Source organism: Ciconia boyciana, chromosome 2, assembly GCF_034638445.1.
Source record: "Ciconia boyciana chromosome 2, ASM3463844v1, whole genome shotgun sequence".
Classification (NCBI taxonomy): Eukaryota; Metazoa; Chordata; class Aves; order Ciconiiformes; family Ciconiidae; genus Ciconia; species Ciconia boyciana.
The window spans coordinates 149,560,769-149,580,402 of record NC_132935.1 but is presented as its reverse complement, the minus strand read 5'-3'; the positions used below and the strand labels follow the sequence as shown (position 1 = coordinate 149,580,402).

The 19,634-nt window shown below is 43.3% G+C and overlaps 1 protein-coding gene across 5 annotated transcripts in view; it reads left to right on the top strand.

Annotated features, from left to right (window-relative positions):
• Window positions 1–376: 376 nt before the first annotated feature.
• ARHGAP21 (Rho GTPase activating protein 21) overlaps window positions 377–19,634 on the top strand; it is a 123,615-nt gene continuing 104,357 nt past the window's right edge. The window contains exons 1-2 of one of the 5 annotated variants that reach the window (XM_072854457.1): window positions 377–508; window positions 1,909–2,225. In XM_072854457.1, coding sequence (XP_072710558.1) covers window positions 2,139–2,225 — 87 coding nt within the window. In that variant the 5' untranslated portion in view covers window positions 377–508; window positions 1,909–2,138. Of the gene's footprint in view, window positions 509–548; window positions 671–967; window positions 1,068–1,411; window positions 1,427–1,908; window positions 2,226–19,634 lie in introns of those variants that run through there. The other 4 variants (XM_072854459.1, XM_072854458.1, XM_072854460.1 and 1 more) reach the window with 4 other exon arrangements.

The window sequence follows — 19,634 nt, the reverse complement described above, 5'->3', positions numbered from 1 at the left end:
TTACTTGTCCAGCCTCTACACTGAAAACCACCATTCTAGAAAAGGAAAAAAAAATCACACACTCCGATAACCATAGATGTAGAAAATGTTTCCGTTTACCACCTTCACGGAGACAACAAAACCAACCTCCCCACACGCCGAGAGGCGGCCGCACGACTTCAGCCTGGCCCCGTCCCAGAGCCCCCGAGGGCGGCCGTGACCGCCGCCGTCCCGCCGGGGGAGCTCGCACGGAGCCAGGTGCAGGTCGGAGCTGGCGACAGAAGCACTAAATCCAGAGTTAGGGTGGAAAAACTGAGATTATTCCTGTGTGGACCCCCCCCCGAAAACGCTGGGGGGGGGGGGGTAGAAAACGGCCAACGCCTGCCGCCTCGGGGCGTGCTGGCGGGCGGGGGCGGAGGCCAGTGGCGGGGTGCGGGCCCGGCGGGGCTCTGCGCTCCCCGGCCGCAGGGCGGGTGCCGTGGAAGGCAGCCGGGAGCCAGTTCCTGCCCTCGCGGTGTCGTCTGAGGAGGTGGGTGGATTTTTGGAGGGAACAGAAACCGCCAGCCTGGAGGTGGGGGAAGGGGACGGGCTCCCCACCGGCCCCAGCGGCGGAGGCAGCGGGAGCCGCCAGCGCCGGCAACGCCTCGTCGCCGCCGCGGGGCTGAGGGTCCGGACCCCCGCGGGCCGCCGAGTAAGAGGGGGCTAGCCTAAGGGCCGGCGGGGCAGTGCCGGCCGTCGCGGGGTCGCGGTGCCGGCCCGGGCTCGGCGGGCTGGGGGCGGTTGCCGCCCCTGCTCCTGTCAGGGCAGGGGCCGCCGTGAGGTGCTGGGGCCTTTCTGGAGCGGGGGTGTAACGGGACGGGGGAAAAGGGGGGCCGTGCTCGAAGGCCGCGGACAAGAAGGAGGTGCCGCGCTGGGGAGGGATCACGGTCGCCGGCGCGGGGGAGGCGGTTAAGCCGCGAAACCCCGCGTCTTCAGACAGGCGCTGACTGAAGCTCCTCGGCGCGCCCGCGGTTCCCCCTCACGCCGAGCCCGGGCCGGAGCGCAGCAAGCGGCCCCCGCCCGCGGCGGTGGGCGAGGCCGGTACCCAGGTGGCCGGGGGAAGCGCGGCGGGCGCAGCTGGCGCGGCGCGATGGCCCCCAGCGCCGAGACGCCCTAATTGGCGACAGCGGGGGGGCCGGGCCGGCCCGGAGCTGCCCGCCTGCTGCCGCTGTCGGGGCGAAGCGGCGCGTCTGTGCGGAGGGAGGCGGGAGGGGCGGCGGGCGGGGCGTGGGGCGCGGTGGTCTGATCGCGAACGGCTCCGGCTACGTAGCCGGGGGGGGGTGGGGGGGAGCCGCCTGCAAGCGGGGTAGGCTCGCGTGAGAGACAAAAGCCCGGCTCCGCCGAGCCAGGGGCTCGCCCTCGCTGCTGCTCGGAGGGCTCTTTTGTTGCCGTTTCCTAACCGGAGTTTGTGCGTTTCCCGCCGCCCCCCGCCCGCTCACACCGCTAGTTACGGCCGGGGCGAGGAGCGCGAACAAGCGGCGGTTTCCGCCCGGCCCGGTGAAGGAGCGGCCCCTCGGCTCCCTTCCCCGTCCTCCACCAGTTGATCAAAGTTCGGCTGGGCCCAGGCGAGGAGCGACCGGCCTGCCGCCCCGCCAGCTGGAGCTCCCCTCCCTTCCTCCCTCTCTCCGCGGGCCGGGGCAGCGCTCCCCCGTCCCCGCTCCCGCCCGCGGCACGAAAGCCTGGGTGTAGCAAAGTAGGAAGGAGTGGGCGCCTCCCTCCGCCTGCCCTCTCCTCCCCGCGGCTGGGGCTCTGGATAGGAGGAGCCGGAGGAAGAGGAAGATGACGAACGGGTGCAATTAGCCTAACAAGGGACGGGTGGCGGAGGAGGCGGCAGGGGCTCCGCGCCGAGGATTGACACATCTGCTCTCTCTCTCTCTCTCCCCCCTCCAGCCATGAAGGCAGAAGCCGGGGAGCGCAGCTGAAGCCCAGGGCCGTCCCGGCGCTCTTCCCTATGGCAGCTGCGTGAAGGGGCCGAGCCCCCCTCCCCTGGCGGCGGGGCTGGCCTCGTCGCGTCGGGTGTGCGCGAGTGGCTCTGCCGCTGGTTCCCCCCTCCCCTCCCTTCCCTTCCCCGATGTGGGCTCCAGAGGATTTGCTCCTCCTTTGTAACCGGGAATGAAATAATGGCGACCCGGTGGGCAGCGGGGCCACCCGGCGGAGATGGAGACAACGAGCCCCCCCCGGGCGGCGGCAACGGCGCCGGCGGCCAGGTAGGAGCGGCGGGGGCGGGCGGGCTGCGCGTACGCGGCCACGGGCAGGGCCGGGCCAGGCGGCCGCCGCCTCCCGCCGCGGGGAACGGCTTGGCTGGAGCGGGCTTAATGGCCGCCCCCTCTCTCCCTCCCTTCCTCCCTCCCTCTCTCTTCCTGCCCGCCCGCCCCGGAGTTGCTGGGAGTTGGACGCTGGGAGCGGTGCGGGCGTGCGGCTCCCCGGCAGCGGGAGGGGAGGCTGTCGCCGCGGCCGAGGGCTGGCCTCGCGGTCGGGGCGTCGCTCCTGGGCCAGGAGGCGGGGGCGTCTCCGCCGCCTCACGGGCCGGGCGGCGGCTCCGCTTCGCGCCCCGCGGAGCGACCGCCGTCCTCGCCCTCGGGGCGGCGGTTTCCGTGGGGTCCCCTCGTACCCCCCGCAGCTCCGTGGTCAGCTCGCGGCGTGTCGCCCCTACGCTCAGCCTGTCCGCGTCGTCCCGACGCCTGTCTGCCCTGTCCCCGAGGGACGGGAGCGCTTCACTGGGCGGCACTGCGGTACGGCTTCGTCGTCCTTCCCCCCGTCACACTCAAACCCTGGTGCTTTTTAGTAGAAATACGGGCCTGGCCGCTGCCTCCTTGTAGCCGGTACTTGCCACCCTCCTGCCTGTACGCAGCAGCTTATATTACACGTATTTCTGTCCATAGCATTTGTTGCTGGAACCGTCCTCTGTGTGTTTAGTTTAAAAACTTCATAGCGTGCCCTATGGTGGCACCATTGCATGTTTGGACTCGCAACACAGAGTCTTTAAGGCAGAACCGTGTCTGATGCTTCCTTCTGTGCTCCATATTAATAGTAATAAATGTCTGCGAAACAACTGTAACTTCAGATGCAACAAAGTATATATAACGCCTTCAGTGGAGTTGTTCCAAGACTTCTCTTAAACTCTATTTACAAAGACAAACTTGCTTTTTTGTATTTCTCAAAGTTAGGGCATGTTGTGCCAAACACAGAAAACTGACTTGCACCTGGGTAGGGCTGTGAGATGGATGCCTTTTATATAGATGTTCCCCTTTTGTTTGCTGAAATTGAAATACAATAGAGTGATTTTAAACCTGCAGAAAGTATGGGTGGTTTTGTTGTTTTTTTGGGTTTGGTTTTTTTCTTTTAAGACACCAGGTTTTAGTTTACTGCTATCCTCGATTCACCCTTTTGCCTTGATTTAAAAGTGGCACATACGGTACTGTAAGATTTTCCTTACTGCCTTCCTCCCAATTAAGAGATTCACATAGTCTCTTAAAACAGGTGGGTTAGGTGAGGACAAAATGTGACTCTTAAGTAAGAAAACAGAAGACGTTAAGATTTAAGACTTTGTGATAAATTATGATTCTTAATTTGTATGTAGATTCAATCATGCATTATTCTTGTTGATGTCCTTGTTAAAAACGTAACTGAAAACAAGGCCATTTTTGGAGAATGTATCCTTTAATACTGTTCCAATAGTGTGGGAAGAGGGAGGAAACCACATGTCAAAGTGTAAAAATGAAAATCTGCTTTTTAATTCTGTGGTACTGAGACTGCTAGTCTTTTGGCACTGGCACTTGTCATAATCCACCTATCCCTACTGTGGTAAGCCCTAACAAGGCCTGTGGCACTTTTGGGGCTCATCATGTTAAAGCTGTCTATATGGGACTACTAATAGGTATGGAATTGCAAAATGGGCTGCTCTGCCTGTTGTTTTGCCTGATACTTATATGTTGCAGTTACATTTCAACTGCTGAAAACATGTGCTTACACTGATGATTGCCGTAATCACAGCAGACCTGACATAATCTTTGCTTGAATGTAGGTAGCCCTCATGAACGCCTAATCAAGGGTGCAATGCTTTCTCAGTTACTTGGTATACATATTGCTACATGGCTTAAAGTTCAACTTATTTTCTTACAACTTTTTTATACATTGGTTTAAAATGCCAAGGGAGAGTGAGGATTTGTGGCGTGGGATCTGCTGTCTCAGTTCAGTTGATGGAACAGTTACTGTGTACAGCGCTTGATGTGCTATAGGTGAACAAATCCCTTTAACTGAAGTCTTACTGTATTGAACAGTAAGAACCGCTTTTCTGTTGAAAAAAATCAGAAAACACCTTTAATGAAACACAGTTACTATAAAAAAGGAATTTTAAGTTTGCAAGAAAGTTGCTGCAGTTGCAGGGTTTTATAGTGTGCTAATACTGACACACAAGGTATTAGCAATTTTGGGAAAAAATTTATGTTTTTGGGATACTGTATCCCATATGGTGTTTGCATTGTAATGCAGTATTAACTCATCTACATTTAATGTTCAGCTGTAGACCTATATGCTCAGCAGGTTGTCATGAGGAAGACTCCAAGCATAGCCTGTGTTCATCATGGGCAGGGCAGTTAGTTGCAACAGAAATTAGGATTTTCAGCCAGTTAAAGGTTTTGGAAATGTACAGCTATAATCATCAAGGTTTGATCAAGAACTGAAAAACTTGTCCTCTGGTTTCAAGTTCAGTGGTCAGACAAAGAAAGGGAATGTCTGAATGAGAAGCTGGTGCTTCTGTGTGTCTTCGCGTACAGAGGTGGGAGAATTGAGGACATACAGTTTTTTGACTCCTTTAGGTAACGCATGTGTTGGTTGATAATTGTTCTTTGTTTTGGATGCCTGTCTACTCTGATACTATGTTCCATTTGGTCATGCCTTGCCATGATTTCTATTTTTATTTTTGTTTCTTTTTTTTTTTTTTTTCCACTTTGACACTGTACCTGGTGGTCTTTCTCACTTCAGAGCCCCTTCACTGAAACGATTGTTGAGAACAAAGATTGTGCATTCAGGCTTGCAGGCTCCCGCCTGAACATACAGCGCCTGTTGAAAGGGACAGATCACGTATTCTGGGCTCTTGAGGGAGCTGGCAGAGAGGGCCAGGGACTCTCAGGGCTCTTTGCTATTCTGTTTGAAATCTGACACACATTTGCAGATGGGTGCAAGAAATGCTGAGCTTATGTTCATAAGGACAGATAAGTAAGAGTGTGTTCTTTCTGGCTTTTAGATTAATAGACATATACTGTCTTTGTTTTGTCAGGTTGTAGCAGTGTTTTGCTGGAGTGATTAAGCCCTGCTGAGGTACAGGCAGTACTACAGTCACAACATCCCATCTACAGGCCTGTCCAGATTCGAGGCTGGAACTGGCTTCTTTGTTAGTGTAAACTTAATCTCCCTTCCTCTACCTAGAAAGGCACAACAAAAAGTGCTTTTTTGCTTTTCCCACTATTTTGCATTTACTTTAAAAGAATTGCTAAATCTATTTGTGGTATGGTTTACTGTTAATCTGTATTAAAATTAAATTCAAAATGCTAAATGTAGGATGAAAAAATAATAACTCTAGCATGTGTAGCTTTAAAAGCCAAATTTTTATTGTAAACAATACTGTTTCCTCAGTTTATGAATACTAAAAATACTTTATCAACTAATTTTATTGTGTTTGATATTTTTCTGTTGGAACTCATTAGAGCACACATACATTGAGATATTTATTGCAAATTTCTAATACTTTACTGTAAATTTGCATTAAGAGTGTGGGTTAATGCAAATTTACAGTAAAGTATTAGAAATTTGGTGGTTTGGGGTGGTTTTGTGGGATTTTTTTTTTTTTTTGCTTGAACAGCTGAGTTGTTAGGAGTAGTTGACTGTCTTTAGAGATTCCTGAGAGTTTCTGTATTTAGCAATAATTAGGAATACATTTGCAAAGACTGCTATAAAAGAAAAGTTAGTGTTTGTTTAGTACTTGCTTTGTAACCACAAATACTCAGTTTCAGAAAGGGGTAGAAAACCCCACAATATCCTCACTCCTACACCTTCTCAGAGAGCACAACTACGTAAACTGAAGAGAAGCCTGTTCTGGAAGGGTCAGGAACCAGAGAAGGGCAATGATGACACTAAAAATAGAAAATGATTGGCGCTCTCACTAACAATAATTAATAGATCGTTTACTATTTTAACAACTGGGTTGGGATGACATTGGTAAACTTTGAGTGGTGACTTCCAGCTGTTATGTCTCTCTACTATACGGGCACAAGCACTGAAAGGCTGTATTTTGATCCTGCGTTTCAATCTTTATGTAATTATGCCTGTAAACTGTTCTGGAACTCTATATTGTTTGAGATCAGTGCTTTTTCTATGCCTGAGCTTAAGAGGCCAGAAGGTTTAATCATAATGTTAAAAATCAGAACTGGAGAAATGCATTTGTAAGATTTCATATGTCAAATAATATACAATATCAAAACTAAAACTAGTTGTTAGAAGTGTGTATTACTTATGGTGATAGAAAATTCTGCACAAACCTTCCATCAAGGGAGAATAAATGCAGTATCAATACCGGCATTACCAGGAGTTGTGGTTGCAACTATTCAAACAGCTTGAGTCGAATCCTGTTTAATCATGCAAGAATAACACTGACTTCTGCTCTCATTTATATTGGAGTAAGCCTAAGATAATTTGACAGAACATGGACCTCTTCTATGGGGAAATGTTATGTATTTGGTAAGTGACAATATAAAGCAGCAAATGATTCCTTCAAGAAAATGAAGGGATCTGCTTTCAAATGTGCTCCATCTGATGGTTTTTAAAGTGACTTTTTGCTTCCCAAAAATACACCTTTGTTGATTGTACCACTTCGATAATTGTCTGAAAAAATCCATTTTTTGCAAGAGAAACCTGGTGGACTGAAGAATATCTTGAACTGTGCCAGTACAAAATAATTGCATTTATTGCATGCAGTGTATGGATTATAAGAGTGAACTTTTTTCTTTAACGGGTTTAACAAACATTGAAGTACCGAGTTGACTTTTTCCCTTGTATAAGCTATTTTTAATGATTTCTATTATTAAAATGTGAAAATAACATATCTGCTACTTCTGACATATTATTTCTTGTCTGTTGTATTTACTTGTATACACAAAAAACAATTGAGAGAACAGTTGGGAAAGAGAAGGTATTTCATCTTACACGCTGCGTGCATTTGTGATCTTGTCCCTCTTGAATGTATGAAAGCGTTTTCCTGTAGGTGGATGACCAAATGGTAGCTCAGCAGAACAGTATGGGCTCTGAAAAGAGTAAAAGCTGATCTTTTTTTTTCTTTTTGTGAATACATACGTATGTTGCTGTGTAGATGATGATTAGAATATGTACATGTGCAACCTGTGAGTCTTACTAAAAGGAAGACTTCCTGCATCTCTTCCTAAGGAATTCTATGTAGCAGTGTTAGACTAACCTGTTAGCAATATATACTGAAGCTTTGTAGCTGGTGAATTTTTTTTTTCTATGATAAGAACTGGAAGAAAAATTAAGGTTTTCGAGCATTCAGAGGTTGTGTTATTCTTCCTTGCAGTTGTTTGTATATTAAATAGCATAGGATAGGAAGCAGATATAAAAAATTAGGAAATGATATTAAATGAAAACAGATTTATTTCCTGTTGTTAACAGGGGTCATTGTTTTTAAAAAGCATGAGCTAGCCCTAGTATAAATGGTGAGGCTTCTAAATTGTTGTTGAAACAGTCTGAACTGACAGTACTCCAGAGGTCAGTCTGATGACCTGTTAGGTATAACTCCATGGTTGTAGAAGGTGTCAGAGCCTATGATCTCATCAAATCTTTGAAATTAGGGTCTTGCTACAGAGGAAGTGTTTGCCTGCCTACCATAATAGATAATATATGTATATATACTAAATAATATGTTGTGTCAAGTATAGTAGATAAACAGTGGATGAGAGTTATGCTGTCTGGTCAGATTGGTGGATGAATGGGGATAATCAGGTCACACTTTGCCTGTTTATTATACAGAATGTAGATTAATGTAAATACTGTGTATTTCTCCTGTCCAAATCCTTCTTATGCCTTGTCATTTTTAATATTTTTGCAAAGACACTTCTGTAGTATTTTTTCCCCATCACCTAGTAGTAGATACATAGAGTAGAAGTGTAAGTGCAGCTGATAGGTGGGAACAGCGGCATCAAAGAGGCTTTGACCGTGTTCATATCAGAGAGGCTCGACACATCTTGTAAACCTGAAAGTGCCTAATCTTACAGTTGCAAGGTGCGATAAGCTGTTTTATGTATACAGTTCTTAAATATATAAGAATTATTTAATGGGAAGGCTTCCTCTGTTGTGTTTTTCTTTTTTGTTCTTTTTTAAACCAGGGTGAAATACATTTTTCCTTTACTCCAGTTACATGGGAACTCTAGCTACTCTCTGAATTGTTGTTAACTGTCTTTCGTTAGTAATGATGAAACAATTTGCTGATTTGACTGTTCTATCATTGCTGTTAGATTTGAAGAGAACTCTTCTATGGAGATAATACTAGAGTTTAGATATTAGATCACTTGGTAATAGGAAAGTAAAAACTAGGCACAGCTATATGCTTTGTTCTCTGAATCTCTTTATTTGTATTGTGGGGGCTAGAACTACTTCATCTTTCTGAACTGCTGTACCCTATTATTGTTTTGTATATCATCAGTGAATCGCGTTCAGCAGGAAGTGTTGCTGCTTTTTATTTCTGTTCTTGATTTTTGCATTGAAAACTTGTAGTTCAGAAAGTACATATGAGTGAAACATTGGTAGCCGTTGCTGCAGCTCTCTGAACAGCGTAGTGTTTGAGAGAGCCTGATACAAATCATGTTAGTAAATATTTGGTGCTGAGCATGAGAGGTTCTGTGTGGGCATTCTGGAAGAATGCAAACAGCTGTTTAGATTTTGACTCTGGCTTGTGACCATGAGCATACACCTTTGGGAGTGTAGGTAGTAGGCTTATTTTTGTTCTAAATTTCTTTATTTCCATTTGCCAGCAGCTGCTGCTTTGCTGAGAGTGAATGAGGCGCCTCCTTAGAGGACATGGCTAATTACAGATCAGCTGTTGGTGGAGGGGTGCACTTTGAGATAGACATTTTCTTTTATGTGTGTGTCATTTGCATAATGTGTTAGGACACACAGTATGGACTGCATTAAGCACTAGCAAATACACTGTAGGGAATAATCTTGCACTGGCATCACTGGACTGGCTGGATGACATAATCTTCCTTATTTTTAATTTTGAGGCTTGTGCTTTTTGTTCGGAGGGCCATGGGGGAGAAGTCCAATAGAAACCTTTAAATCTTGCTCAGAAGAGAGATTTTAAACACTTCTGAGTAACAATTGCAGTTGGTACAAATCAGTTGAAAAAAGAAACCTGAGCCTGTTTCTGAAGTGATCTTGTATTTTTACTGATAGAAATGGTAGTGTGCCCTCCTACTCATATCTATGTGTATTTCTTTGTATACTTTAATGGAGTAGTATTTCTTACTGAAATTTAATTACAAATCACTCTTCTAAAGACTGTATTTTATTCTCTTATATCTTACTTTTTCATCTGAGTATATGGGGCTTTTCATGTTAAGAAGTTGATGAGAACATAAGAGAATGAACACCCCTGTAATGAAAAAAAATACTAAACCCCAAAGCTTCTTCAACTGCTTTAATGTTGGTGTTGAATATATAGATGTTCTCTACTTCAAATATCTGTGTACTTTTTTTATTCTAAGTGTGAGGGCAGAAAAGGCTAAAATAAAAATATTTTCTTGTGATGTGATTTAATGCTTTGAAGTGAATAGGTGACTTGAGTACTACCTGTTCTGACCATGAGATGAACTAAAAGAGAATACTTAAATTCTCAGAAATCCCTTCCAGATCACTTGGCTTGTGACAGACGCATGCAGCCTATCCAGTGGTATGTTCATGGCATTGAGGCAAACTTCTCAATTTTGAGAACGAAAACCGAGCTAAATCTACAACTTAAGTTGCATTTTTATATTGGAAAACTTTACATGGAGACACACTGTTCAAACACTATGGAGCTAAAGTCATGTGGATTTCAAAACCATAAGAGAGTTTCAGTTATTTTTGAGGAAAACACAACATTTTAACTTGTCCAAGGACTACCCTGTTGTAACGGAACATGGAAGTGGTTGATTTCCTAAGAAACTTGACTGATACTTAAATACAATTCTTTAATTAAACTTAGTCTGGTATAGTTTAGACATGTTTAAACTCATATGTCCTCAGTTTTATAATGTTTTAAAGGGCCAGAGTTCAGTTGGTGCTTGCAGGGATATGCAAAACGGTCACAATTTCCTTGTGATGCAGGAATCAAGAACCAAAACATTTTGTTGTTGTTTTGGCCAGCAAAAGAAGCAGCAGATCTAGTATGTGCACCTCAAGCAGGTGGCTCTTACTACCTGTAGGTTTTGACCTGTTTTCGTAAGATAAAGATCTGGTTGAGCTTATCTCCGAAAGGAGTGCCGCAGTTTTTGTGTAACAAGAAGTCCCATTGCAGTTCATGCTTTGGCATTGTTGCCATACTTTTCTTCTCAGCTCTCCAGTTTTGATGGAACTTTAATAGGGAGCCTGTGACTCTAGTGAAAAGTATTCCCATGTGTAGCCACAAACATTTCTTATTCATCAATGGTTGTAAAATCTTACTTGTTCCTTCTTGCATGCATTTTAAAATTTTATTATCCTCAATCACCATGGTAAAAGGTGAGTAAGTAAACTTTGCCCGGAGTAATCAATTTTCATGGCAATTTTACAGGCCTTCTGCTCCATTCTGTCTACTTATGCTGTTTTTGTATGGGTCTGTCTGAATACAGTCTCGCATTTTCTGTTCGTTTAAGTTATTTTTTAAAACTTAGTTGGAGAAGTTGTTTTGGAGCTGCCTATGAGGTAGGATTTGAACATGATCTCCTTTCTTGTGTTAAGGAAGGAAGAATGAATGGCTTGTGTACTGCTCTTGGGTCATTAAAGTATCCTGTCTTGCCAAATTAGCATTAATATGAAAGTTCGAAGAGTGAAAGAAGTTTACATGAATAGTCTTCAATGTTTTTTGCAATCTGTGCATCTGAATCAGATGCTAGAGTAATTCAATAGCCATAAATAGTTTGGCAAGCTGATGTTATGATCCTGCTGTCATAGAGGTAATCTTACAAGCTCATTAATTGCCTCTCTCTTGTTAGCATTTTAATTTTTTTTAAAAAGTAGTGTTACTGCTTTTTAAACATACTGCATACCTGACCAGAATGGTCCTTGTATCTGAGTTGATGGAACAAAGGATTTTTCTGTATGCAAGTGTTGTGAAACATGACGTTGGTTGCAGGCCAATACTGGTAGCATTTCATAGCCCATGCCTGTTACGTGGTGTTTTTCATGACTTCCTTATAGATGGTTTTGAGTAATTTTCTCTCCGTTTACACTGTGACTGGGAATATGATTCAGCTGTATATCTAAATAGGTCTGATAGCTTTCTGGTGTTTTCGTGAGTTAAATCACAGCGGAGAGGTAAAGTGCTTATTTTTCTCTTTCTTTGTACAGAATTTTTGCTTGCTGATGCTGTTATTCAGGTTAGTGAAGATTAATTGTCTGTGAAGAAATGCAGAAGGACCTTTTGATGTTTAGCAGTAGTTGGTAAAAAATAAAATGAAAACTCAGTGTGCATAAATGGCAAGTAATATGTCACATATTACTATATAAAACACTGAAAGGTAATGATTAACTACGACCTCATGGGTGAGGTCTTAGAGTTGTGATAGGTAACTCTAAGGATTAAACAGCAGCTTCATGCTTGGTGGTGGTCAAAAAAGCAAACTGTCATCCATTTCCTAATAATTTTGAACAGTTAATGTTCTCTGTCATGCCTCAATGTGTAAATCCATCGTGCACTTGGAGCTGGTGTGTCTATGTCTAGTTGTGTCTCTTCCCCCTTAATTTTTCCCTATCTCACTAACAATATAGTAGAGCCAGAAAAGTCTCGGAGAAAGGGCAGCTATGATAATTGAATATATGGAGTTGTTTCTGTACCAAAAACAACTAAGGAAGCTAGGACTTTTCAGTTTGGGAAAGAGGAGACTGTGGAGATGGAGAGATGACTTTGAGATGTGGTAGCTGTCTCCATCTCTCTTGAAATTCCATGGGTCAGCTTTTTACTATCTACTCCAAGAACTTGGGGGTGTCAATGAGCATGGTGGAGTGAGAACAAGCAAAAGGACGTGGCCCTTTGCATAAAAGTTATGCAAAGAAGAAGAGCAATACTTTTAGAGTTACTAAATACCCTTGTAGTGGAATGGAATAGTTATGGATTTGTGAGTAATTGAAGCTGGGAGAGTATTCTAGTGATGCTTGCTTTTGTGTTCTTTCCTAATTATCTGCAACTATCTGCATTTGGTCACTGCTGGAGATGGGCTAAGTGGACCTTTGATCTGATCTACAGGCATTCTTATATGTTATGATGCTGATTCTGTGATAGCTTGTCAGGATTCCTTCTGCTTTCAGGAGGTTCTGTACTAAGCCTGCTGAAACAAGGCAGCTGTTTGAGATCAGCAACAGGAAATGCAGTTTTTCAAATGTTCAGGAACAGGACCTATTTGTGCTTCTCAAAGGCTCAGGCTAGATACCAAACTTAGTCTTTGTTTTTGCTCGCTTTTGTGGAAGTTGCTATTAATTCTTGTTGCATCATACGGGTCTAATGTTCTCCAGTTTTGATAAGTGAAAATGAAATGCACAATTACCTGCTTTTGTCTTCACCCCATCTCTTCCTCTACCCACCCTCCCAGTTGAAGGAGAAGGCAAGGTGATTGTGTGGCTTGTATGCAGAACTTAAATACACTGTTGTAGCTCTCATTTATTTTCTACTTGTTTGCAATCAGGTAGGTACTTTTTTGTCTGAATTTTTTTCTGCATTACTACTTTTAGTGGACTGCATTGCATTGCAAGACTTTATTCTTGATTCCAAGTCTTGCAAATACTGCAGCAGCAAAACCAGTAAATCCCTAAGAGCCAGTAGAAAACTCCTTTCTCCTTCTGTGGTGAATGATGCTACTGGGCGTTTTGTTCGCTGTTGAATTAGTTGGTTGGTTTCCCCTTACTCCTCTTCCACTTTAGTTCTGTGGTACCAGCTTAGGGAAAGGAAATGGCACTTTGAGGGGCTACACAGCAAGCTACATAGCTTCAAAGGCTGCTGCATGGGACTGAACGGTGTACAGGTAGGGAAAGTACAGGAGGGAGAAGCTCTACCTGGCAAAAAGGAACTTCTCCCCTTCACCAATCCTGAAAATCAGTTCTCAAGAAGGTAAAAAAAATAAGGTAAACTTTTACCTAAAGGACTGTGAAATGAGGTGGCCACAAAATAGTTCGCTGAGTTGGGGTTTTTGTCTTTTGTGGGTGGGCAGACCAACAATCCCCACCCCCCAAGACCAGCCTGTGCTGCTTTGCACTATTTTTAAAGCTAGGTCTAAAATGTTAAAAGGCATCTGTGGCTAAGATGGTTTCTGCTCTTGTAATCAGTGATTCATGACTCTGAGAAACTAAATTCTTTAAGGTGAGTGAGTAGAGACAGTGGTAATACTAGACAGTTACTCAGCAAGGCGTGGACAGGGTAAACAGTTCTCACTGGTAAGTTTGTATGTAGAGAATAATTTTTTCCTCATCTCATTTAAACTGGGGAGTCGTAGAAACTTACGGGGGAAAAAAACCTTGCATTCTGTTTAAGACTTGCTTCTCAGAATTCGGTGATGCCTGTTTCTCACACTATCTGGTGTAAGTTTATTCAGGAAAAAGATTCTCTGCCCTCCTGTGCCCCCCCAGCTCCCTCAGCATGTTAACCTTTATCCATTTAATGGCCAGTTGTCAGTGGCTTAAATTGTGAATGATGCAACATCAGCCAGTGATGTAATTGTTGTCTGTAGGCTTCCTTGCAGCTTGCAATGGGAACCTGAAGTTTGGAAACAGAATTTTATCTGTGTATTATGTTCTGTGTCTGCTGTGAGGGAAGTGAAGCACAAACACCGCAATCATCTCAGTCTCATTTTGGAAGGGTGAATCATAATTTTTTAGTGTGGGTGTTTTTTGTATGTGGTTTTGTTTTTGGGGGTTTTTTTGGTGTGTGTATTTTGGGGAATTGTTTTTGGTTTTTTGGTGGTTTGTGTGTGGTTGGTTGTTTTTTTTAAATTCAAGCCATTAATGCCACCGCATGAGTTGAGGGGAAGGTATTGTGTGTGAGATTAGGAACAGGATTTGTGGGAGTGACTTGACCTTAAGTTCAGTTAATACTGTGATCACTTCCCCCACTTAGATAATCTGGCCTGGCAGATTTCTCTTTGCTTCTTAGGACCCAAGATACCATAAGCTTTCATTCCTTGGAAGGCTCTGGTAGTCTTCCCTACTTTTGTAAGCGAGAAAGCAGGGATTACAAGAATATGTCCTCAACTGAGTATTAGTAGCCTTTTCAATCCATGAGGAGCAGTGGTGGTTCTTCTGCTGTATTCTATATCCCATGGTACAGTTGTTTTTTGAGGAACTTGGTTTCTTCCTTCTAGAGACTCTTCTCATTTGGGAAAGGAATAGGACTCGTTGCATTTTAGAATGACTCATTACAGACGGATCTTTCAATTAATTCTTACCCCTTAATAAAGCCTTTCTGGGATAGTTGCACTTTCTTTCACAAGCCTGTTGTTTTTTCATTGTTACCTTATTTTACATATTGCTGTTACAAAGTGGTAGTAGAGGCTTTACTGTTCCATTATGCTATTTTGTACTTTGCGTTCCATCAAGTTCCCAGAAGTTCCATCGTATTTATTGCTTAAAATGACTGCAGTCCAGACTACTTTTTTAATTCTTAAGTGCAGATTTAGGATAGATGGTTTCAGAAGTTGGTAAAAAAAAAATGTGTAGGAAAACATTTTGTGATGGCTTATGTTAATAAAAGTTTTTCTTATAATTGCAAAAAAAAAAAGTATTCACAGTCTAATTTGAAATACTGAAATAGGGGAAAAATGACATTGTTCCTACTTCATAAAATAACCTGTATAAATCCTTTCAGTTGAAGATTCTCATGGGCTTTAGCAGGCTTTGGATCAGCAGTTCTAATAAACGAGCTTTTGAAAAAAGCCTTTAATTCTTGCAAAAACCAGTTGCGCCTATTCTATTACTGTTCTTTAAATAAAGCTGACTGCTTTTTGTATTATGTGCTAGAGTATAAGTAAATTTGCATGGTATACTTTCTGCAAACCTTCTTTTGGAGGAATTGGTGCCAGGTTTAAACACAGATACCCCAAGCAACTAACATTTTCTTCAAGTATTAGAGCAAAAAGGCTACAAATACAACTTCTGTTTCTTTTTATAATGCAAAACTATATATAATATCTAAAAGCTGACATGCTGTTATATATGAAGTCACAAAATGAAAATATGAAGAGTGGTGTAAAAATAATAGTATTTTGAAATTAATTAAACACTCAATGGAAGTAGATACTTTTGTTTTAGGAACGAGAAGTTGATACTTTTCTATAACTCCTCTATTCTTAGCCAAATTTAGGGGGCAAAAAGCGTGTCTCTTTAAAGGAAATCTGGGAAGAATAAGGGCTGCTTTTTTGAACATCTACAACTCTTTCAAGTTGTAGATACTTCTCCAAAACCAGGCAAATAAAACTGCTTGCTGTAAACACAGTACAACTTGTGAATTTATAAACTGTAAATTAAAAAAAAAAAAATATTTTGAGCATCTTTCTATAGCAAGTCATGGACTGAAGTGTAATTATACTTCATCTAGTGTCTCCTTCCAGCATTAACAAAGTCTGCCTGTTTTAAGAGAATTATGTTCCTGGTTTTTTGCAACTTTATGAAACCAAGATTCTAACCTTGGCCAAGTAAAGCTTTTACAGAAGCCTTATGTGCAAAGGGCATAGGTATCTCACCTGGAAATAACAGAGTGGATGGTTAAATGTACTGCCTAAGCATTGAGCTGGGAAAGCAAGAACATACTAATCCTCTGTTAAGAAACACTGCTCTTAGGGGTTTTTATTGCAATTTAATTTTATCTGTCCTTCTGCTATGTGGTCCTTTTGCAGCTCTTTGTAGTCATCTGTGAATATTTGAAGCACTTTTTTCCTGCCTTCTGTTGGGCTTTGGATAATGAGGTAGATTACTGTGAAAATACACCTTATTAAAGAACAGAGTTATACATTTGGTAAGTAGATTTTTATATAGTCTGAACTTGAAGTAAGAGAGAGTCAGAAGACAATGCCCACAATGGCAAAATACAGGGATCAGCTGATATGTGATAACTAGCTGTGTTACAGAGAAAAGACTTTTCTGTAGTATTCACAGGATTTCACGCAGAGCCTGGAAACTGCTGCTATACCTGCTGCAGTTAGTCTTTGGTATTAGATCTTTCTATGACTCAAGAGTTTCTGGCTCTGAGATCAATATCAAGGTGAATTTGTTCTTCTGTTTCCTCCTGCCTTCCCTATACACATGTGATTATACATTGTAATGGTAGATTTTGGGATTGCTGAAGCCAGAAGTTTGAGAAAAGGATGACAGTTGCACAAATAACATAGTTTCAGTAAAATTAGGTGAGGATGGCAGAGAAGGAATGGATACACATTTATAACTTACCTTTAAAGGCTTGAACGCATGTTAGCAGAGAGTACTGCCAGACTATATTGGACACAAACAGTTAGGGAATGTTTGGGATTTGAGCTAGAATGCAATACTGTGCCAAAAACCAGTCTGAACGCGATTTGTCTGTAGCTACCGCTTGTGTAGCTGCTGCATAATGCATTCTCACTATTGAAAATAAGGCATGGAGTTAAAAACAGTTTTCACAGAATCAGTGAATCATTGAGGTTGGAAGGTGCTTCTGGAGATCATTTAGTTCAACCCTCCTGCTCAAAGTAAGGTCAGCTGGAGCAGGCTGCCTAGGACTGTGTCCAGGCTGTTTTTGACTACCAAGGATGGAAACTCCACAGCTTCTCTGGGCAACCTGTTCCAGTGTTTGATCATGCTTATAGTAAGAGGGGTTTTTACGTTTAAATGAGATTTCTTCTATTTCAATTTGTCCAGTGCCTCCTGTAATTTCATTTTTGGCACCACTGAGAGAGTCTGGCACCTTATTCTTCACCTCTCCCCCTACTTCCCCCGTCAGGTATTTATACACATGGATAAGTTTCTGCCCTGCCACTCCAAGCCTCTCCAGGCTAAAACGGTCCCAGCTCTCTCAGCCTTCCCTTGTATGACATGTGCTCCAGTCCTTTAATCATATTTGTGGCCCCTCACTGGTCTCACTTCAGTATGTCCATGTCTGTCCTATACTGGGGACCCAAGAACTGGACACATCACTCCAGATGTGATCTCACCAGTGCTGAGCAGAAGGGAAGGGTCCCCTCCCTCAACCTGCTGGCTGTACTTTTCTTGCTGCACGGGCATGTTGGTGGATCATGTTCAACCTGTTGTCCATATAGGAACCCTAGGGTCTTCTATGCAAGGCTGCTTTCCAGACAGTTGGCCCAAAGCCTGTGCTGGTGCTTGGGGTATTCTTCCTCAGGTGCAGGAGTTGACATTTCCCTTTGAATTTCATGGAGTTCCAGTTTGTCCATTTCTCTAGCCTGTCAACATCTGCCTGAATGGTGGCATGCCCATCTGGTGTATCAAGCATTCCTCCCAGCTTTGTATCATCTACAAACTTGCTGAGGGTTTACTCTGCCCAGTTGTCCAGGACATCAGTGCAGAGGTTAGTCTTGGTCCCAGTATTGACCTCCGGGGCACACCACCAGTGACTGGCCTCCAGCTGGACCTCTTGCTGTTGGTCACAACCCTTTTAGCCTGGCAATTCAACAGCTTCCAGTAGAGTTCACTGTCCATTTATCTAGCCCATACCTCATCAGGTTGTCCATAAGGACATTATGGGAGACAGTGTCAAAAGCTTTCCTGAAGTCAAGATAGACATCTGCTCTTCTCATCCCCCAACCCAGTCAACTCCTTACAAATGGCTTTCAGGTTGGTTAAGCATGTTTTCCTCTTCATAAATCCATCTTCTTGTCCTTTGTGTGTTTGGAAGCTTTTCTTGTTGCCCTTCATGTCCCTTCCCAGATTGAAATCCAGGTGGGCTTTAGCTTTCCTTAACCCCATTGCTACATGCTCAGACAGCATCTCTGTATTCCTCCTGGATCACCTGGGTCTTGCTTGCAATCCTTGTATGCTCTCGTTTTACATTTGATTTCAGTCAGAAGCTTCTAGTTCATCCATGCAGGCCTCCTGCCACCTTTGCTTGATTTTCTGCACGCTGACCATTCTTGAGCTTGGAGGAGGAGATCCTTGAAAATCAACCAACTCTCCTGGGACTGCTTTTCTCTCCAGGACAGTCTCCTATGGGATTCATCCAAGCTGATCCCTGAACAGTCCTGTTCTTCTGAAGTCCGGGCTGTGATACTGCTATTTGGCTTCATTCCCTTTTCTCAGGATGCTGAACTCCACTGTTCATGGTCACAGTAGTCAAGGTTGCCCCTGACCTTCACACCCCTGACAGTTCTTCCTCGTCTATAAGTATGAGGTCCCGCAGATTGCCTCTTCCTTTTTGGATCCTCAGTCACCTGTGTTGGGAAGTAACTGTCAGCATGTTCCAGAACCCTGCTGGATTGCCTGTGTCCTGCTGTGATGTTAATAAAATTGTTAAAAAGAATTACAGTTTTATTACATTTTTTGTGAATACTTTCTGAATTGTTTTTGTACGAAGTAAAATGGGAACTACCCTCACAGGCTGTTGGTCAGGAACTTATACAGAGGAATTAAATGCTGAGAAGAGGAAGTTTGATTAGAGGATTAATCTGTTTCATCATACAACAAAATTTAAATGCCAGGATATGAAATGGATAAGAAAACCAGTGAAGAGGTTTGGTAAAGGACTTAAATAAAACTGAAACAACAGTTTGCGTTCCTACTATTAAGGAACTTTTAGTTATTGTTTTATGTCTGTTGCATATTCAAAATCTGGTTGAAAATAATTTGGTAAATTTTTCCGTCTTCATCTCCTGCTGCATGTTAGTGGTGTGCATTGTCTTGTATCATTGTTTGGGATACGATATTTTGTGTAAATACTCCGTGTTTTTAGATCTTGGAACTTCTGCCATTTGATCTGAAGTTGCAGTGTGGTGATTTTTTAAAATCATTTCTCACTTGAAAGGCAAGGTTAGAAAATACATTGTCCTTTTACAGATGTAGTAAAAAATGAAAACAAAATCCTCCAGAAGAGAGCCACTTCTCTAGTACCAGATATTTTTGCACAGTCCTATTACTGTCACTTATGTAATGAAGAGCTTGGTATGTGCGTAGCGGAGTTTTGTGATTGATAGGTTATGGTGTGCGTACTCGCACTCGGGACAAGGCTGGTAAAAGATATTCCTAAGATATACTGTGAAATTAATATGACACTAAGTGAATTTTTTGTTACGGATCAAGACCTGATGTTGACTGAAAGAAGGTTGTGGTGATACAAGGCAGACTTTCTGCTGAAATATAAGCAACTTTGAATTTAATTCATGTGACTTGCTGTTTGTTATGTAGTCAAC